General features: G+C 38.9%; 1 protein-coding gene across 1 annotated transcript in view; it reads left to right on the forward strand.

The window, feature by feature from the left end:
- CDH18 (cadherin 18) overlaps positions 1 to 23405 on the forward strand; it is a 551467-nt gene that overhangs the window by 430335 nt on the left and 97727 nt on the right. The window contains exon 7 of the mRNA XM_075270978.1: positions 19261 to 19514. Within this exon, the coding sequence (XP_075127079.1) occupies positions 19261 to 19514 (254 nt within the window). The remainder of the gene's footprint in view (positions 1 to 19260; positions 19515 to 23405) is intronic.

The raw sequence follows: 23405 nt of genomic DNA on the forward strand, positions 1-23405 counted from the left end.
TGGTGACTGGATATACATAAAATCTCCAGCTTTTCACATGAGATCACATTAAGGTCTCAGCATCTCAGCATCCTGTGACCACTTATGCATAATAAAGAAGATGTGAAGCCTATTTGGTGAGTGCTGTGGCTTTGTTCTATGTGGATTACGGTAATTATGAAGACTGTTTGTACTTCATTGCACCACTATTAGCATTCAAGAGCTGATCCACAGCAAGCAGGTCCATTCACCTTTTGTGAAAAGCTCATTTTTAGAGATGAGCGAACACTAAAATGTTCGAGGTTCGAAATTCGATTCGAACAGCCGCTCACTGTTCGAGTGTTCGAATGGGTTTCGTACCCCATTATAGTCTATGGGGAACATAAACTCGTTAAGGGGGAAACCCAAATTCGTGTCTGGAGGGTCACCAAGTCCACTATGACACCCCAGGAAATGATACCAACACCCTGGAATGACACTGGGACAGCAGGGGAAGCATGTCTGGGGGCATAAAAGTCACTTTATTTCATGGAAATCCCTGTCAGTTTGCGATTTTCGCAAGCTAACTTTTCCCCATAGAAATGCATTGGCCAGTGCTGATTGGCCAGAGTACGGAACTCGACCAATCAGCGCTGGCTCTGCTGGAGGAGGCGGAGTCTAAGATCGCTCCACACCAGTCTCCATTCAGGTCCGACCTTAGACTCCGCCTCCTCCGGCAGAGCCAGCGCTGATTGGCCGAAGGCTGGCCAATGCATTCCTATGCGAATGCAGAGACTTAGCAGTGCTGAGTCAGTTTTGCTCAACTACACATCTGATGCACACTCGGCACTGCTACATCAGATGTAGCAATCTGATGTAGCAGAGCCGAGGGTGCACTAGAACCCCTGTGCAAACTCAGTTCACGCTAATAGAATGCATTGGCCAGCGCTGATTGGCCAATGCATTCTATTAGCCCGATGAAGTAGAGCTGAATGTGTGTGCTAAGCACACACATTCAGCACTGCTTCATCACGCCAATACAATGCATTAGCCAGTGCTGATTGGCCAGAGTACGGAATTCGGCCAATCAGCGCTGGCCAATGCATTCTATTAGCCCGATGAAGTAGAGCTGAATGTGTGTGCTAAGCACACACATTCAGCACTGCTTCATCACGCCAATACAATGCATTAGCCAGTGCTGATTGGCCAGAGTACGGAATTCGGCCAATCAGCGCTGGCCAATGCATTCTATTAGCCCGATGAAGTAGAGCTGAATGTGTGTGCTAAGCACACACATTCAGCACTGCTTCATCACGCCAATACAATGCATTAGCCAGTGCTGATTGGCCAGAGTACGGAATTCGGCCAATCAGCGCTGGCTCTGCTGGAGGAGGCGGAGTCTAAGATCGCTCCACACCAGTCTCCATTCAGGTCCGACCTCAGTCTCTGAATGGAGACTGGTGGGGAGCGATCTTAGACTCCGCCTCCTCCAGCAGAGCCAGCGCTGATTGGTCGAGTTCCGTACTCTGGCCAATCAGCGCTGGCCAATGCATTCTATTAGCCCGATGAAGTAGAGATGAATGTGTGTGCTTAGCACACACATTCAGCTCTACTTCATCAGGCTAATAGAATACATTGGCCAATCAGCGCTGGCCAATGCATTCTATTAGCTTGATGAAGCAGAGTGTGCACAAGGGTTCAAGCGCACCCTCGGCTCTGATGTAGCAGAGCTGAGGGTGCACAAGGGTTCAAGTGCACCCTCGGCTCTCCTACATCAGAGCCGAGGGTGCGCTTGAACCCTTGTGCACACTCTGCTTCATCAAGCTAATAGAATGCATTGGCCAGCACTGATTGGCCAGAGTACGGAATTCGGCCAATCAGCGCTGGCCAATGCATCCCTATGGGAAAAAGTTTATCTCACAAAAATCACAATTACACACCCGATAGAGCCCCAAAAAGTTATTTTTAATAACATTCCCCCCTAAATAAAGGTTATCCCTAGCTATCCCTGCCTGTACAGCTATCCCTGTCTCATAGTCACAAAGTTCACATTCTCATATGACCCGGATTTGAAATCCACTATTCGTCTAAAATGGAGGTCACCTGATTTCGGCAGCCAATGACTTTTTCCAATTTTTTTCAATGCCCCCGGTGTCGTAGTTCCTGTCCCACCTCCCCTGCGCTGTTATTGGTGCAAAAAAGGCGCCAGGGAAGGTGGGAGGGGAATCGAATTTTGGCGCACTTTACCACGCGGTGTTCGATTCGATTCGAACATGGCGAACACCCTGATATCCGATCGAACATGTGTTCGATAGAACACTGTTCGCTCATCTCTACTCATTTTATTTATTACTATATTGTTATAACGGCTGCCACATGTATTGTGCAGGAAAATCACAGAAGAGACACGGCTCTTTTGAGTCAAAGTAATGTTCTAGCATCACCTGTCTTCAGCTGACAGCCAATAGACAGTAGGTGGACACTTTACAGTACTGATGTCATATACACTATATAAGCTGTATGGTCATGCTGGCACAATGTAGGAATAAGGTCTCTCTGCGTTCACATGAAACGTCATCACCAGCTCATTCGGAAAAGTGGAACTGGCAGAGGCACCAAGTGAGGAAGACTATTTTTGCCATTTGAGCATTAGTATTTGATGAATAAAATCTTGTAATTGTCTTTCATTGATGCTGCATCTGTTGCAATAAGCAGAATATTTTGCAAATTTGTCTTCAAATGCTATAGTTTCCAGTGCCACTTACCACAGACAGTCTGTAGCCATAATAATAAGAACATAAAACAAACAACCCCATTATTGCTACTTCCAATATCAATGCAATGTGGCATTCTCCCATTAAGGGGTCATTTTTGGTGGCTTTTTTTTTTTTTTTGAAAAGCCAATTCTTCATCACTTTTCAACTAGGCACACATTCACTTTATCTGCCAAATAAGAATCCTGTAGCACTCACAAGTCATCAAAATGAGATAATTTCTCTACAAAATCTTAGCTTTTTGCAATATAGCCATAATGTTTCTAAAAAACCACAAGCAAGCACTTTTTCCCAAAAAATAGGGTACATTTTGGAGCATTTTAAATGTTAAATTGTGTAAAAGCGCTATGTATGATTCATCTTGGAGTTTGTATCCTACAGTATACTTTCCATTCTGTTTTTCTATAGACATACATATCACTTTCACTTTGGTATAATTTCAGCTATGTTTGCCTTAGAGCTAGAAATTGATAGATAAGTTCCTAGGGTCCCCGAAAGTTGACAGTATTATACACTATGTTTTAACCCAATTTAACCCCCTACAGTTTTTCGACGATCAAGACTCGGAGCTGGAGCTAAGTGCATTACTGTTCACCCCAAGTATAGCACATTTAAAGATACTGTAACTTTAAGTGACTCTAACTCCAGAGCCATGGGGCTAGAGACACAATCTAGTTCTTATTTTAAAACAAAAACAAGATTATGTATATAGCGCCCATAGATTTAGAGCAGGTGTGCATGTACTCACACCTTCATCAGTGTGCAGGGGAACAAGGGCAGCTTGTATCATTCTACTGTCGCTGTCACTTCAGATAACCCCAGAGGAGTGGGTACCATGGATAGTTGTTCATGATATCACATCCCATTACCAAGCAGAATCATACTTGCTATTTAGCACCTGGCCACAGCACCTAAGTCATTTTACAGAAAAATGTAGGAAAATACAACAAAAAAACAAACAACAAAAAACACTCAAATGGTATCACCACATTCATAACAACCCCTAAAATAAAATTAGTACCTTATTTATTAGACATGACAAACCCTGACATTCAGATGCCAGAATTGTTGTTTTCTCATCATCTCACCTCACAAAAACAAAAAGTAATAAAAACTGATCAAAAAGATTAAAAATACTCACAAGATACAAAGTCTCGTAAAGCTACATTGAAGTAAAATGTAAAAAGTTATGACTGTGGTAATGCAGGGAGGGATACAATGTTACTGGATCAAAGTTAACATCTGTTAGAAAACTAAAGGGCTAAAATGCACATAAAGCACTGGAGTTATGTGCCAGTAATATTTATTTCAGCCATAAATTCAAAATCTTTAATTAAAAAGTAAAAATGTGGGCAGTGTTTTCACAATTTTAATGTTTAATGTTAAGTTTTGGTTCGTATCAAAGTTGTTCGATCTGAAACTCAATAAATCTTGAGGGGTTTGTCCACCTCTTTTGGACAACTCAATCATTTGACCATTGAAAATATTGATACCATTGACCTGGGATCCATATTGAATTAAAAGTGTGAATATAGAACAAGTTTTTTTGAGGGTTACTACATATGAACAGTGGCAGTTTCTGGACAAAAAGATATCCAATTACTCAATACAAAAATCTTCAAAGTAAAAGTCAAACATGGATTTTTTCCTTTTTTCTAAGCAGTGTTACATGGCAAAAATAAGAGAAACATTAATGAGACAGCAAAATTGTCTTGTTTTGCATAGTGCACATATGCTTTATGTATTTAGATGTTTTTAGTCCATAAAAGTGAATATGTACTTGAAAATTACCTAGACTTAAAGCACAATAATCTACACAATATCATCCCTCCCATAATCTTCAGCACTGTAACACCTGTGCACATAGATTTGCTTTGTGATCAACAGTTTACTTGTTCTATTCCATTGGATGTCATTATCACTGTCAGATAGAACAATACATAGATCTCTTGTCACTCCACATGTGACATTGTTGACACCTGGCTCTAACAAGGGTTTGATGGCAGAATGTACTGTAGATAGCTGGTAAAAGATAACTTCATGTTCCTCTCTCATGCATATTTCATAAAAGTCAAAAATTGTAGATGTACTTTCAGTGTCATGCAATCCAGCATGATTGCCATGTCTGCAATATAAAGAATGCTGAAGTAGCCTTACTGTTAGATCAGTACAATATATGCCTTCAAGTGCAGTAATACAGGGAATATATTGAAATTAGAAACCTAACTAGTAATATTTACAGATCACAGTCCCCCAGGTTCCTATGGATTTGCAGTTGTCTTCTAATAAAAACCATGCGTGACATAAGAAATGTTTATAAAACTTTACCCTTAAAAATCAAATATCATCCAATCTCCCTTTTCAATTGATATAAATAAAACCAAACAAATAGTATAATAATATACTACAATATCTACCAATAAGTATTTGGACAACTGTGGTCCGAGCGGCACGAGTGGTAATTACAACCTCAACCCTCCGGGGCATGCTTTCCACAAGTCCTTGTATGACTGCTAGTGGTATTTTATTCCATTTGGCTTGGAGAAGACAGGTACATTCTTTCACCGATTTTGATGGGCTGCTGCACCCCTTAGTTTAGCGATCCAACTCGATAGGGTTCAAGTCTGGGTTTTGGGCAGACCAGTCCAGTCAGTTAACCCGATTGTCACTGTACCAAGGCATGGTAGACCTTGCTACATGACAGCTAGTGTTGTCATCCTGGAAGTAACATTGGTCCAACCCATAGAACCACCATAATGTAGGAAACACATTGTTATTTAAAACAGTGCAATAGGCGTTGGCGTTGAATTTATCATACACTGGGACCAAGTGTCACAGTCCATCAGAACAGGGAAGGGGCAGGGAGCCCTTATGGCAAAATTATTAATGTGTTCCTCCTGTTACCAGCACAATGAGTGTTTCTATCTGTATTATGAAAGCTGAGTGGCCCCCCAGGTGCTGTGGGCCCCAAAACTGCCTGGTACTGGTGCCAGTCCTTGCTCCTTTTCCTTTCTCCTACCAGGTTTATGCCACAGTGCTCCAGATAGCATTCTGTTCAGATCTATGCACACGTGTGCAGTTGTATCCTAAACTGTTTCTGTCTGCAGGTATGTCTGTAGGTCAGAATGTGTCAGAGCCATGCAGAGTGGAAAAAAGAGATGCAGACACCCTGTATGTGAATGGATATGTTGGTCCTTGTTGTACTAGTGCCAGTGTATCCAACAATATTGAAGGAGGTATGCTGATGTGTAAGATTATATATATATATATATATATATATATATATATATATATATATATATATATATTCATATATATTAATAAAGTTCTCAGGATATATATATATATATATATATATATATATATATATATATATATATATATATCCTGAGAACTTTATTAATCCACTGCAAGCTACTACTACTGTATATGAACTGTCTATGTATCTATTACAAGGGGAGTTCAATGTATTCTAGGTATCGGGGCGATTTAGTAATGATGAAGGTTTTTAAATTATCTCAATGTCAAATGACACTCCCTGAGGGTATAAATACAATTTTTTAATTCATTATCATCATTGCTTTTCGAGACATCCTTGGAGAAAGACGACCAGAATGACTGAAGCAACAATGTTGCGAAAAATGCACCGGTTCACACAGGGCATGTTGCTAAGGCTGCTGTTCAAATCTGTGGTTTTGAAGAAATCAACCATCCACCCTACAGCCCAGACCTGGCCCCCAGTGATTAGTTTCTGTTCCCCAACCTCAAGAAAGAGCTTCGTAGAAAGCATTTTTTCGATGATGAAGAGCTAAAGGCAGCAATTAACGCACATTTTTTGAACAGAGGAAAATTATTTTTTACAGGGTACTGAAAAGTTAGTTTCTAGATCAAACAAGTGTATTGCGGTTATGGGGGACTACATTGAAAAATAAAATGTATTCAGAATTTTTGGCTTTTTCCTTAATGCCTATACCGAGAATACATTGAACTCCTCTCGTATGTCTATAGGTCTATTGTGATATATTAATCTATTATTTATCTCTGATGTGAGCTCCATTATTTCCATTATATAGTTAGTTGGTCACTGCCAAATATGCCTGGATTGTGAGAACCTTGCAACAGGATCATAGTACTTGTTTACATAGAATATGACTCTTCATACTGTTTTTTTTTTTTTTTTTTTTTTTATAGTTCTCATATGTAACTTTATATAAATAACAGGAATTTCTTAAATCGCTGGAATCCTAGTATTTCATGAAATTCAGTTGTTCTGGACAAAGCTTCCAGCGCATTAGCTTAAGAGATTACTGTTATTTCTATAGAAATGCATAACAGCTTATTTCTGTTTGTTTTTTCGTATGGATTTATCTACAGCCTTTGATAGAATAGATCACTTGAAATAAAACAATATAGAACATGCCTTAGACATCCTCTGTACTAATATACTGCTCAGTGCTGAGCCCCATCTATTCTTTCTTTACATGACCATAGTTGGTAAAACTATAGTATGCTTATAACACCCGAAAGGAATGTCTTATTCACTCCAGGCGGTAGAATTATTCCACTAGGAGTCTGTAGGTTTATTCTTCTGTCACATCTTTTCATTGTACAATTTCTTATATTCAGCTTTTGAATGACTTAGTTCATTGTGTTTCATTTACCTAAATCCTAGGTAGCCACTAGATCTACTGGTTAATCTCAAGGAGGCCATGAGTAAGTCACAATATCCTAAGCTGGCCATATAATAGAGAGTCTACTTTTTACTTTCCTAAATGACTTGTCTATCATAGTTTTTCTTAAAGTGACAACTTTTACAGACTGTGTCGTAAAATAAAAAGATAAACTGACAACCTAAGCATCAGTTTCAGGCCAGTTTCACATGAACAGGGCTTAAATGGACAGAATTCCAAGTATCATGCTGTTTGGTGATGCTGTGAGCTTTTGAATTACCATAGCTGTAGTGTTCGGGATTGACTCAGCAACAAATGGACCGTAATTCTGAGACCAAAACATGCCCAAATCTGTGATCTTGGATTCCATTAATAGGGTGCAAATCTGTTCTTTGGCACACACACAACTTTACAAGTGTTTAAAACAATGACATCTATCGATGGCTGAAAAAAGTCCAACATGTTAGATCAGTTTTTTTTTACAGTCTTGAACAAGAAGAATCCTGACACTCACTTCATTATGCTTGAGTGATTTATTGATCCATATGGCTTACTGGCACACAGGCTGTAAATTTCATCAAAGTTTACAATTACAGTGGCATTTTCGCTATTCAATTGCTATCTTTTCTCTTTTCCTGTCTCTTGCATAGCAGCATTAAAGTTAAATATCCTATCCCAGGTCACTTCCTGGTGGCATCAGATGTAATTTCCATAGTAGTAATAAACATATACATATAAAGTGGATGATATGGTCTGCCATGTGTTAATTAATTTGTTTGGCCACTGAAATTAAAATAAAGGAGATACATTAAAATACATATATACAGTATACACATATATAATTCTGAATACAACTATAATATATAGCATAAAAGTACATTTTTATCTGAAGGGTGGATATCTGGTAGGTTGTGGAAAATAATTCTTTTTAATCTCATAGCGGGGGATTCAAGGGGCTGAGTGGAGGGTGATCTCACTTTCTAACCACACAGATGCTGGGATTGCTATTGATGGGTTTAAGCTTCCGGAGTTGGAATGTTTTCTGACTCAAGCAGTCCTCAGAAAGACAGTGCTGGACTATTATGGTGTTGAGTGTTAACTTAAAGGGGTTGTCCCATGAAAAGCATCCTATCTATACTGCTAGTTTATGTGGATGTAAGACTTTTCCTAAATACATTGCTTTATCAAAACTTCTTTGTTTGGCCGCTATCTTAATTTATTCACTTCATTGTGTACACACTTGTTTCTATGACCACGGGCTTATCTGTCCAGTTCCCAAGTGAAGTAGCTGCCTGCTCTCAGGGGGAGCGAGGGGCTGAGTGCTGGGAACAACTCTGAGCTGTGTATGTCTGACAAGTAACAGAGCTTCTCAGATTGGGGAGGGGGGAGGTGAGAGCTCCGGGATTACTGCGCTGTCTATCTTCAGCTCTTCCACTTATCAGCTGGTTTAATTGAATTTGGCTAATAAGGGCTGCAATGGGTTGTCCCGTACCTCTGTATGTAATGCAAACTAACTCAAATCCAGCTCTGCTACATCAGCTTTATACTGTGGTAATGCATTTACAACCAATCCCTCATTACTGACTGCAAACATAGCAGATAGCAGAGCGAGTGAAACCCCGCCCACCAATGTGCCGAGAAAACCAGGAAGTGAAGAGAGCACAGAGCCTGCAGGTTGATGAACAAGCGTTATGGGAATAACCCTTTAATAGTATAATGCAGAATGGGAAAAGGGTTAAATTGATTCAAAAAGTTAAGATATTATGTTAACAAATTATCGTACTTATTGTCTAATTATCATATTATATATTGTATATCGTATCCAATTTTAACTTTACTGCATCTATAGCATGAGAGACTATATCTGTGTATGCATATTGCTACTATAAGAGCTTCCAACAATATCAGGAAGTGACCAGAGGGGCTATTTAACTGTCATATTGATATACAGGAGACAGTGATTGAGAAAGGTACAGCTGAAACTTATTCTGTGTACATTTACTCTGATGGATTTGCATGCAAATAAAGCCTACGCATCAATAAGTCATTCAAGGGTAATGAGTGAATGCTGGGATGATTTGGTTTCAAGTGTGCAGTATCTGAATCTTTCTTGTTCACCACGTTTTGAGTGAAAGTGCTATGGTTTATCTTGTGGTGAGTGTCTCACTCAGTCTTTCTTGTCACTTTTCAAAGATGAATTACTGTATAATAGAAGTGGAGTGGCATTGCTCAAATGTCAGTTCTTCCTTCAAATATGCACAGATTGTGTGAATAGAACTAGGAGGGACCTGTGCTTGTCTTCAGGGGTGCTCTCCCCATAACAAAAACATCAACAAAATTGTGCAAGTATACAAAAAAAGGAAGGGATTCACTCACCAAATCTTCATAAAATTATAATATCCTTAGTCAAAGGTCCAAAGGGTAAAAGAAATGGCAGCAGTAATGGGAGAGAGTAGTCAAGTGCAACATCCAGGCGAATTGCTTACTGCAGTGCAGCAACAATATTGATGCCATTGTTACACTGCCCAGTTGTGGATGGTGAGGAGACTTCCAGCAGGAGGCTTGATGTAGGATACAGCAAAGCATCTCCTCCACAGTGCGATTCTACTGATCCAGGCTCATTAATTGAAAAACCGCATGGCATTGCTGCACCTTACAACCAGGAAACATGGTGACATGAGGAGAAAGAGGAGTGGAAGTGATGGCTTGCACTGATGAAGATATTGGCAAGAAATGTTTCAGAGATGAGGATCAAAAGGAGGTGGATGGACCCTGCAAGGTGTCAGAACTGGGTCTGCACAATTGGGTTAGAACTAGCACCTGGTCTTGCTGAGTTTCTGGATTGTGACGGCTGCCACTCAAAACACTGAACTAGTAGGTTGTGAAAGTTATGTATTGTTCTTATCAATAATTGCTGCTCCACATGTTAGCAGTGCTGTGCACCATTCCACAGACTGATTTATCCAAGGAAAGGCCCACATTCTGTGGCACGTTGATATCCTACATCAAGGTTGAGCACATTCCATCAGATGTCAAAATGAAGTGGCATCTACAAATTGATATGGCAGTCACTGTACCACCAGCAGCTTGACCAGGTATGAGTTAAGTTTCTGGATAATTGCTTACATATTGCTGTCTCCAGGCCAACATTCATTTATGGATGACAGATATAGGCGTGGCAGAGGAGGGGAGGCGGAGGAAGAGGATGACAAAAAGTGGGTAGTAATTTTGATAATGACAACCATGAGCTAGCGCTATGTATAGATGTCACCTGCCTGCCAGGAAAGTTATGGGGAGGTGTAGGAGAACAGCCTTGCCTACTTCCCCTGCCAGTGCCACCATCAAGTCTATTTTTCCAAATTGGAGAGGGATGCCTTTTAATGTGAGTACTGTGACAACTTGGGGATTATTTTAGTCATCTCTTCATCAAGATGGTTGTCACATTAGAAACTTTCAATAAATTCTCACTCCAACAGTGAATGCAGAATCCTTCCTCCTGGCTGCTAGTTAACTTCTGTTGAGAGTGTTTTAGTATCTATCTATGCATGTAGTGACTTTTATATAGCAGCTGATAACTCTGCAGACTTGCTCACCCATATGTTGAGAATCAGTTTTAAGCCTATGAGTTATCCACTATTACTCTGGGTGGATACAGCAGATTTGCTATTGTTGTTAACTGTCCTGCAGGCATTTCTTTTAAGAGAGTTAACAAGTTGGTGAGGGGTTTATCAAACAGGAAGGGTATTAACCCTATACTTATCCCTCACCTACTTCTAGTGGGTTTATCCTACAGACAGGTGTGCAGTGATTGCTAACATCTCACTCTGCCTGATAATGCTACACTACTTTTTTTCCTGTAGATTTATTAAAGGGGCTCTATCATTGGGAAAACTCATTTTTAACTAAGTATATACTTGCAGAGCCTTTGAAAAGGCTATTGGAGACATACATTTTATTTTTTGATCCTCCCAGCCATTTTTTAATTAGCCTGCTTTTATTAATATGCTAATGAACCAGCATGGAGCACTCAGGAAGTTCATTGAGCACTGTGTGATGTGTGTAAATAGAGGGAGATGAGAGCAGGGAAGGTTGATGAGTCATCATCATCAGCAACAGCAGCCTCCATGCTCTCACCTCCCACTGTTTACACATATCACACATACAGTGCTCAGAGAACATCACAGACACTTCTAAGTGCACCGTAATGGATATTTAGCATGTCAATAAAAGTGGGCTAATTAAAAAACAGCTGAGATAATTACTAAACAAAAGGCATGTCTAGAATAGCCTTTCTAAAGGCTATACAATATATGCTTAGTTAAAAATGAGTTTTCCCAATGACAGAATCCCTTTAAGCTGACAGTGATATCTTTGCATTACCGCTACACAGAATTTTTATGTGGTGTTGCAAGATCTAGATGCTGATACAGATAGAGACAATACTATATGTACACTATATCACATGACTAGTAGATCTAGTTTATATGTTTGTGTTTAGATTGTGTGATATAATATATGTTCAGTTTTATATTAACGAATAAAAGTTGAGTTTTATTTTTGCATCATCACATTTAGGCCATTTTTTTTAGCACAACACTACTATTCTGTTATTGCTTGATTATCTCTAGCTAATCCTATAACTTGTTCAGTTTCAACTCTAATTTGTGTTGCTCATAGCTTAGCTAATAGGATAACATTAGCTATGAGATGTATTCTATATAGATGTATATGCATTTCCACCAAAGAGTTTATTCGTCCATCTCTATTTGGTGGCTCTGGTCTCTGATTTGTTTTGGATTGAATAAGTGTTGCATAAATCACACCTTAAATGGCTTAGATCATAGTGTAGAATATTATTAGGTCTGAGAGAAACATATCCATCCAATTTCTAGCTATCAAGGCAAACACAGCTGAAGTTATGTCAAAGTGAAAAGTAAAATTATTATATTCTGGGGTCTCTTCAGACCCCAGAGTATAATAGGTGTAGGCCAAAAGAAGATGTAAAACAACAACAACAATAACAAAACTTATATTTGCACCTTCTCACGATATCCGGCGCTCTACCGGTAACATCCGGAGCTCTTCTGATATGTCATTGGGTCGTTCGTCATGGCTGAGGCCTTTGATTAGGCCACCAGTGGTCACATAGGTGCACTGAGTGTCATGGTGCTGAGCCTAGGCTGATTATGTCCCAGAAGAGCTTTGTATGTCACCAGAAGAGCACTGGACATTGCCAGAAGACCCAAAAGAGGTAATAGGTAATGAATGTATTTTTATTATTTTCAGCTCTACTGGGCCTCCACTTATTATAGGCCCCATGTTATAATGTGGCAGCCATTTTAGTTTGCCCTAGATGAATCTCCATTTCTACAGTTTTGTGAAAATACAAATAATTTGGAATATTCAGGTTGACGTTTGTCTCATTGCAAAGCGATTCTCCCCTTTCTACTCAGGTCTCAACTTCATTTTGGGTCAAACCACAACTTAAATTGGTTTTAAACATAGTATCGAACAATCTTAAGGGCCATATGAACCTAGTTGTCTAATTTCTATTTCAATTTCAAGTCTTACAGGATTGTTAATTAGGAGACAAGTTTATGGCTGTGTGCCTTGTTCAAAAGTGATGAAGAATTGGCTTTTTTTTTATTAAAAAAAAAAAAAAAAAAAAATCTCTTTATGGGAGCAGAATTCCTTTCTAATATTCTAGTATTGAAATAAGCAATGTTGTTTTTTTGTTTTTGTTTTATGTTCATGTTATTACGCCTCCAGAATTGTAGTGTAAAGTAGCACTGCCAGATATAGAAATTGAAGAAAGTGACAATTCCAAGATTTAAGAAAAACATGTGACACAATTTTAGTGTGCATGGCCTGCTAACTGAAAAAGCAAGAATATATTCTGAAATGGACCAGATTTTATGAGAACTGCACTTCACAGGCAGAAAAAAACCTGGATTATCCTGCCAATTATCATTGTATGGGAATATATACTACATTAACATTGTGTTGGTAGAATGATAATTTCCAAAATTTCAAGAAAAATATGTTCTTTTTTTTCACAGAAAGTTATCCATTCTATTCTATTGTTTCTGTTTGCTGTATGCAGTAATCATATATCATATACAGCTACTAAAAGTGCCACTCAATGTGCGTCTCACCTTACAGCTATGAAATGAGGGAGGGGAGTGTAAGCAGTGGCTTGGCATGGTCAAGATGGCGGCAGGAGATGGTCCAGTATGGAGGAAGTGGAGGAAACCACATCAATATTGTGTTGGCAGATTGACAATTTAGAGAATTTGGGGCACACTATCAATTTGACTGTCCTGACTGCCAGCTGAAAAAGCTAGAATATTTTCTGATTTGGAAAGGATTCTATGACTTTGAAAACAACACCTTGGAGGCAGAAAAGAAGCAGGATTATCCTGTCGGTAATGCTTGTATGGGAGTAGTGTCACACTTGTCACATCAGAATTGTCTTGATCGCAATTTACAGAATATCAAGAAAAAATTGTGACACACCATCATTGTATCTGCCATTTTAAAAAGTAATGGATCATTTCTTCTCACAGTTATCTACTCTATTGTCTCTGATGTGCTGTATGCAGTATTCATATATCATATATTGCCACACAAAATGACACTCCAGTATATGCCACAGTACCACTGAATGTGCATTTCACCTTGCAACCATGAAATGAGGGAGGGGAGTAAAAGCAATGGCTTTCCCTGGTGAAGCTGAGGCTGGGAACTGGCAGCAGGAAACATCAAACAGCTTTTGTCAAGGGCACTCGTAGCTCATATGATTTGAAATATACGAGAGATAATTTGCCCCTCTTCATAGTTATGAAGCATAGGAACTGTAAGTGTCCTGAGGAGTGTGGGGTTGTGAAAGGAAAGATAATAGGAGAAGATGGAGGAAAAGAAGGAGAGATGTGGAGGACAAAAAGTAATAGCATGCAGGGGGTGATACTGTACTGAGACCTGTTTCACATCTGCATTTGTTATTCTGTTTGGGGAGTCCACTTGGGGACCTCCCAAATGGAATACCAAACGCATTGACAAGCGGTGAGCTTATAAAAGCACACGGACCCCATAGACTATAATGGGGTCCGTGTGTTTTCTTCACACTGTCCACACGAGTCATGCGGACAGAAAAGTACTTCATGAACTACTTTCCTCTCCACATTCCTCTCGTGCGGAATGGATAACTAGAGCTTTTATGATATATATGGCAAACAAACACAGGTTAGAAAACATGGAGGTGGGGTGCTTTATTAGTTTAAAATACTGAACACCAAAATTGCTTATCTTTGTTTCAATTAATAACTTCTATGATAACATGCTGATATGCAACTAATTTGCTGTGGGCTGCTTTTTGGAATAAATGTGTGCAAATAAATAAAATAAATGCCGTACCTAAACTAATTTTTAAATGCTGACCCCCATAATAGGATTTTCACATGAGCATAACCATATTTAAAGCTATAGAGAATTAAAATAAGATTTACTGTAGTCGTCATAGTGGATGACAGTCTGCTGTCTTTATAGGAGAGCAACAGATAGAACATGAATACAGGAACGTTCTATGGCATAGCACTTGTCAGAAAACCAGCCTTATTCTGGCTGGTTTTCTGACAAGTATTCTGGTTATGTTCTCATACATGTAGTGTCCCTGCCTGATAACCCATCTATAACAAGGAATTCATGGCTGGGTTTCTGACAAGTCCCAGAACACAGACAGTTTCTGTATTTGTGATTGCATCCTTTGACAACCAAGACAGACAAAAGACTGCCACCGCTAATATGGTTAGAGAGTATGTTTAATACCCTGCAAAATTGTTAATGTCTTATATTTTCAGGATGTTTTTGTCATGATAGATCTTTAATAACTTCTGCATTGCTACAGTAGATCTCGACCCCACCAAGGATGTTTAACCCCCGATCTTTAGAAGCCCACCTGGTAAATACTATATACTATAGTATACATTGCAACTCTGAAAACGTGAATCCAAGCATGTTACCCTGGAATACTATTTGACTCTGAAAAAAATGACTATTTGAACTGAGAAATAGTGAAGAAGCTCTTTCTTGCCTCCACTATTACAGCTTGCTCAGAGCTCAGTTTATACATTCTGAAAGCAGTGAGTAGAATACTCTGTAGTAGAGATGAGCGAACACTAAAGTGTCCGAGGATCGAAATCCAATTCGAACAGCAGCACACTGTTCGACTGTTCGAACGGATTTCAAACCCCATTATAGTCTATGGGGGGAAATGCTCATTTCAGGGGTAGGCAATATTCGATAAAATCATACTTACCAAGTCCACGAGTGACGGTTGGGCTGGATTCTGCTTGAAGTCTTCTCCCGGCACAGAGTCCCCGCGTCCTCTTCCGGGTGAAAGTCACTCTACCTAGGCATCCGGCCTAGGCAGAGCCGACTGAGCATGCGCATGCGGCTCTGCTCAGGCCCAATGCCTGAGCAGAGCCGACTGCGCTTGCACGTGTATGCGCGTGCATGCCCGCGCATGCGCAGTTGGCTCTGCCTAGGCCGGATGCCTAGGCAGAGTGAATTCCACCCGGAAGAAGACGCGGGGACGCAGCGCGGAGAAGACTTCGGAAAGGTAAGAGAAGAACCAGCGTTGATTGGCAGAATGTATAGCATTCTGCCAATCAACGCTGGTTCTGCATCGAACATTAAACTTCGAACAGCTAGTAGTGTTCGATCGAGTACGAGTATTTCGAATACCGTAGTATTCGATCGAACACCTACTCGATTAAACACTACTCGCTCATCTCTACTCTGTAGGTTTATTCTGTTATTTGACCATAACTGCATGAAATACAGTTTATTAATTTGAGTATAAAAACTTTAGTATTAACTAGCAACACCCTACTAAGTTACATCCTTCTATATATAAATGTGACCATACTTAACTGAGAAGTCCGATTTCTCAGAAACCAATACTATACAATACAATAGAATATAATGATATGATAACAAGAGCCTTTAAAAGCAGTAATTCACCTGATCCCACTGCTTGGCTGCACATTGACACAAATAGTTAGCATATCACGCTGTGATAACTTATCACACAATTCTATTGTGTTTAGAAAAGCTGCTTAACTTGTGATATGTATATATATATTTAGGCATTTCCAACTGAGAAGAAAGGAAAGCTACATCTGCTTGCGCTTCACATCCAAAGATATGACACGTAGATTATCTCATATAATATCTAATATCTGCAATTTGTATCTTGCCTTGATAATTTGTTTCTTATGATATGGTTGTCATGCTTCATTATAGTACTGCGATTACTACCAAGGCTTTTGGGCCTCATAACACTCTTATAAACTGATTTAGTTACCTATATCTCTTCAGTAAACTTGTGGTTAGATTGATTCTACACTCTACACTTTACTAGGCTTATTCTTTAGATACAGATGTGCACATTAATATAATAAATGTTTTTAGGCGACTGCTACATCTGTATCAAAGTTTAACATTACAGACAATGTGTTGACTACATCATAATGCACAATGTTAATTCAACTTTTTTCAATAGGTCTCACTATGCATTACACTATGCAGTGTAATAGTATAATGTTATACTTTGCTATAGCTGTATCTCACATGATGTTTGTGTCCTCATATTTTTCATGGTGTACACAACTATATGATCTGGTACTCCTATTGTAAAAGATTGATGGTTTATAATTAAAGGGCATTATTATCTTTCTGTCACCAGCTTCTCTCAACATCTCATATTCTTATCACATGTACATAGTAGAATCAATAGGAAGGTACGGCAATGACATCTACAGTCATTTGTGAACATACAACATAAAGGGTAATGCTTTACTAAGCAAAACAAGAAGGTCATGCTGTAGGATATTATCATAGACAACACTTTTGTGGCTTTAGAAAATAGGGGTATACGAGAAAAATCCTAACGTAATGACATTCCCAAGGTTGGGGACAAATCACCAGTCAATAGATGCATATTTATTTTCCTTTTGCTGAATAGACATTTTATGGTGCAGCACAGCACACCAAATAACCCAGGTTTAACCTATTAAATCTGCCACTGTTGTTTGTTCATCCTACTTCTTTGTAGCACAACACAATGAAACATGTTGCTGTTACAAGCCTGAAAACGCTTGGGAAATTTCAATAGGACTAAGAAGTACACACTTGGGAAACATTTGTCTTTTCTGTACCTGTATAGAAATTTTATTACATCTATGTACTCACAATAATCTATTGTTCTATCTGGATTATCTGAATAAAGCCTGGACTGCTTTTCTTCCTCATTTGGACAGAACAACTTGTGTTGATTTTTTTAAGCCATATGAAATGTTGTTTGTAATGTGAAATCTCTAAACTGCTAGAACTGTGTAAGTAGTTCTTTAAAGTGTAATCCGAAATGTACAGTCCTTTTTACATAGGAGATTATTTTAATTGTATATTGTATACCGTATTTTTCGGACTATAAGACGCACTGGACTATAAGACGCACCTAGGTTTTAGAGGAGGAAAATAGGGAAAAAAAATTTTGAAGCAAAAACTGGTAAAATATTTAATATATGGGAGTTGTAGTTTTGCAACAGCTGCAAGGCCACATTGACAGGTGACCCTGCAGCTGTACGGGGATGCATAGGGTGTTTTTTTTTGCGGGTCCAGAAGTACTTTTTAGTTATACCATTTTGGGGAATATCTATTGCTTAGATCACCTTTTATTGAAAAAAAAAACGGTGGTTTATGATATATGATTTTCTACTTTTATATATATATTCTAGGGACAGGAGGTGATTTAGAACTTTTATTTATTTCATATTTTTATTATATATTTTTAAAGCTTTTTTTTTTTTTTTTTACTATTTTATTCCCCCCCCGGGGCTTGAACCTGCGGTCACTTGATCGCAAGTCCCATAGACGGCAATACAACTGTATTGCCGTCTATGGGACATTCTGTCTATTAGTATTACGGCTGGTCATAGAGACCAGCCGCAATACTAATATAGCCGTGACAGGCCGGGGAGCCTCATTAGGCTCCCGGCTGTCACCTGAACAGGTCGGCTCCTGCGATATCGCCGCGCAGGAGCCGGCCTGCATCTTTACAGGTACGGGGGAGGCACAGGTTCGGGGGAGAAGGGGCCGCTGATACTGACCCGGCATCCACTGTACTAGAGAGGCGGATGCCGGGGAGGGATAGACGCCAGGGCCTGAGACATCGCTGCCCTGCCCTGCATGAAGCCAGCGGCGGGGGCACGGAGGAGCGGAATAGCATCACTCCTCCCGCTGCTGGCTTCATGAAGGGCAGGGCAGCGATGTCTCAGGCCCCGGCACCTGTAAATGGCGTCTATCACTTGCCGGCTTCCGCCTCTCTATTACGGCGGGTGCCAGGCGCCACATTCGGCCTATAAGACGCACCCTTCTTTTCCCCCCAAATTTTGGGGAAAAAAAGTGCGTCTTATAGTCCGAAAAATACGGTAAATGGCTATAAATGGTAAATAAATACATTAGTAGGAATTCTATATTTATATATAAATATATTCTAAATATATTTATATTATATATAGGAAATACATCTATCTATCTATCTATCTATCTATCTATCTATCTATCTATCTATCTATCTAGATGTATTAGTAGGTGCAGATAATACTTCCTCCTCAGTATTACTATACAATAGTTCATGATAATCTCTTCTCGGTTATAAGATTTCTACCTTACATGGTTGCTAAAATGAAATTCATGTAGAATTTCATGTTTTTGACCTCTTTCATGTCCTTTCTGGGCTGGATGAAAACACCATATGTTACTTGCTATGAGTAATACATGATTATCTCTGTTTTCAGCCATTAAACTATGAGAAAAAGAAGATATATTCTCTGAATATCGAGGGAGTAAATACTCATCTGGATTCAAGATTTTCTCACCTGGGACCTTTCAGAGATACCACTATGCTAAAAGTCATGGTTGGAGATGTAGATGAAGCACCTTTATTCACAAAAACTTTTTATGAGATGGAGGTTTATGAGAATGCAGATGTAGGAACCATTGTGGGAATGGTGATAGCTCATGATCCTGACAGCTCCAATAGTCTAGTAAGGTAAGACATGTGCACTGATGAAAAGCTCCAATTCTATTTCTATGCTATGATGTATTTAATGTGTTCAGTTAAACTTTGCTACATCAGTATATGTCTGGAAGGCTATATTCTGACCACTTTTGTTACATCCATTTAACCAATGCCAAAAAAACTGATTCAAAAAATGGATGGCCATCCATTTAGAGTGGGTTCACACCTGCGCCCGGTCTCCGCTTTGCAGGTGTCCATCTTCTGCCCAAGAAACTGGACAGGGGATGGAAACCGTTAGTCAGTTTTCAAACCGTTTTACTTGAATGGGTTTGCAAAGTGACCACCCGTGAGCGCCTTCTGCCTCTAGCCACCATAGATTTGGAGATATGACTAGTTATATCAGAAATGCATGTACTCATCCTTTAGTTTTAATCAGAGTACAGAAGAACATGAGCAGCTGAAGGTGCAGGGATAGGAGAACATGGTTTTATTATTCTCCAGTCTCTGTATCTTCAGATACCCCCAGGGCAGGGGCATCATGGACTTTTGTCATTTAACCCCATGCTGAATGCAACACCTAAGTCGTTTTACAGAAAAAAGTAAAAACAGCACCAGATTTATTTAATAATAATTTCAGCCATAAAATCTAAATCTGCAATAAAAAAAAGTGACAATTTCAGGAGGGTTTTCTAAAATTTTTATGTGACTGTGGAACATGTTTATAACAGATGTGTCCTTTCTTTCTTGCCATGATATGTCCAGATTTTTGTCACTAGCCATCACTTCAAGAAAATATTGTTTTATTGATCATAAATAGAGATGAGCAAGTACTATTCAAAACTCCCATTTTGAATAGCACACACCCATAGGAATGAATGGAAGCGGCCGGCACGTAGACTTTGTGCCGTGCTGCCGGCTGCATCCATTCATTCCTATGGGTGTGTGTTATTTGAAATGGGAGTTTCGAATAGTACTCGCTCATCTCTAATCATAAAGACATATCCTTTATGTGTTTATGGGTTGAAACCCTTCATTTTATTATATTTACTCATTTAAGAGTTGTCCTAGCATGTCAATGTTGTATTGAGAAATTGTGTGCATAGCCAAATCTGAGCTAAATTAAAGGTGGTCACCTTTATTGTCAAAATAAATACATCTATTCAAAAAACTATCCAAGGCTGATTTTACAAATGTATATCGTTAATTATAAAAGGATTTTCTATGTTTAGTAACAACACAGTTTGCCTATTTTTCCCAGAGAACGCTACCATTTACTTTATATCCCTGGGCTATGGCTAGTTCTGCATATCTGCCCGGTACAATTGAATATGGTACAACTGCAATAACAGACAGTTTATGGCCACAAACAACCTGTCCTCATGTACACAACCATATTATAGATCAATAATTCCTTCTAACAATAATCCATGTAGCTTCACATGGTCATCTCAAAATTTCATATATAGCAAAGTTTAAATGGTTATTAGTAAGTTAAGTAAATAACTTCAGCACTTTTTCCACTGGTTTTATATGGATTTTGGTGTGTGCTATTATGATGCATCATCTTGTCATGTTCAAGTTAAAGTTTATTACATCTTTATGTGGCATACATATTCATGTTTGTGTAAAATTTACTATACACTATAATGACGTCATTGCCTTCACCCATGTGGCAGATTTGCTGCAGAGAATAAGTTACTGCTATGTCCTTCCTCATGTCACCTCATGACCGGAAATGCTCAGATACATATATGACAAGTTAAGCTACATTTCTCAACACAATCAGGTTTGTAAAATATTATCAGAAAGTGATGAATACTAAGTATCCTATTTGTGTCTTTGTCTGACCTTCCAGTGGGGGAGGTTGAATTACAGCTTTCCAAGGCTATTGTTAGCATCTTATGATTTTGCATGGAATTTGGTTCAAGAAAAATTGGAATCTTTAAATTGGAGATCAGTTGAATGTGGACATATCTTTACATTTGTCTGAATGGGTTTGATGGAAGCACATTTTTCTAGGTTTCAGTCAGCTAAAAATTTGCTGAAGCAAAATCTTCTGCATGCGAAGGCACCTTAATGTGACCAATAGTGAATATTAGTTACAATATGTGAATATACTTGTAGATAAAGAATTTGTTACAAAATTATTTTTCCTCTTGTTAATTCCATTTTACTTGTATATTTTTTTTATCATCTAGCATAAAATTTACCCTCAAATACATAATTCTGATACTGAAACATTTATTACACACTTCCTTTTCTGAAAATACAATGCAGTGCAGAAATTGTGTAGCATTGGCTCATTTGTCTATCTTTTCTGCAGCCTAAGGGTCTTCTACCCTCTTGGCAACATTGCCCAGCTTCTGTTCTCATTAAAAGAACTGTTAAAGTCTAAAAATGCATTAGTAATCTCAAAATTCATGGCCAGAATTTGTCATTTGAGTGTCATTCTTGCCAAGCCAAATCTTTGTTTTAGATTACAATTAAGACATGAAGCTTCAAAGGGTCCTAATGCATCAGAATCATTTGAAACTTTCTTCAGCGTTAAAAGGATGTAGCTTGGCTTCTTAAAGCTTAGTGGACGGGGGATTGAAAAGGTAATCAGCACAGCAAGATGTTGAAATGTCTCTTCAACTGTTCTTGATTAAATACAGTAGCAGTACTCGGGCATGTTGACTATTCTTCTTTCTAAAGTGACGTCTCTAACACTTACAAGGAACTAATCACTGATTGCATATATTCTTCTACTTCTTCGGTTATGTCCACAGGAATTATTTCCCATATTTATAAAAGTGAGTGTATTTACAGATTTGCATACCAATCTGGATACTTAATTGCTATTCCAGTTCAAAGTTACTTTTTCAGAACGAGATATGTGAGCCTCAATATGAAGTGGTTTTTGACCCATAAAAATAGCTTCTTGTACTGTACATACAAAATTTTATAAACTCTGACTAATTCTTCTCAACCCTATGAACATTGAAGACTCATGTACAAACCACTTGCCACTTCATCAATGATTTAATTGTACTCGAATGAATTGGAGTAAATGGAATGATGAAGTGAATGGAAAGAATTGCAGCCCATTCTCCATTCACAGTGGACACATAATGTGCTTTGTCTGCATCTCTCATTGTATTAACTTTTTTTCTGTCTGTTGTTTCGGTCTTACAACAGATAAGAACAACAGCCTTAAAAGAAGCTTATGTGAACATAGCCTAAGGGGTAAAGAAAGTTGTAATTATATTACTGTGTAACAAATTTAGTGACAAGCTATCTATGCTCAAATTAAGTAATGTCAGCAGCATTGTCAAATCTAGATTGTAAGGAAGAAAATGATGAAAACTACTTTAGGCTAAGGTCCCACGAGCCGTAATCGCATCGCTAAAGCGCTGCAGAAAGAACCCCAGCGTGATCGCATTGCAATTCTTTGCGCAGCACTTTGAAGAGAAAGTTCAGAGTTTTCCTCCGCAGACTTTCTCTTCCCGGCGGTTTTCCCGTAGATATAATTGACATGCTGCGATTTGCAAAGCCGCAGCGGCTTTGTAAATCGCAGCGTGTTCACACTGCATTTTTTCCGCAAAGTGGGCATGGGATTCCCCTTTGCTTGCACTGTAAAGCGCCACGATTTTTTCTGCAGCATTTCTTCTGCGGGCAAATTGCGGCGTTTACATCCCGTGGGGTCCCCGCCTTAAAGTTTCAGTTTCAGTACAATTTTAAAGTGGCTCAATCATTGGGAAATTGTGATTTTAGATAGTAATATGCCTGAATAGCCTATAACAAAGGCTATTCAGGTGCTACTAGATTTTGAAAAGACCCTCCCCCCATTTTTTTTTTTACATATCGTTAAAACTGATTTGCAAATGAACCTATCCATGCACCCTGGATGTTCCCCAAGCTATCGTACACCCCTCTCCGTCA

This window comes from Leptodactylus fuscus, chromosome 4, assembly GCF_031893055.1.
Source record: "Leptodactylus fuscus isolate aLepFus1 chromosome 4, aLepFus1.hap2, whole genome shotgun sequence".
Classification (NCBI taxonomy): Eukaryota; Metazoa; Chordata; class Amphibia; order Anura; family Leptodactylidae; genus Leptodactylus; species Leptodactylus fuscus.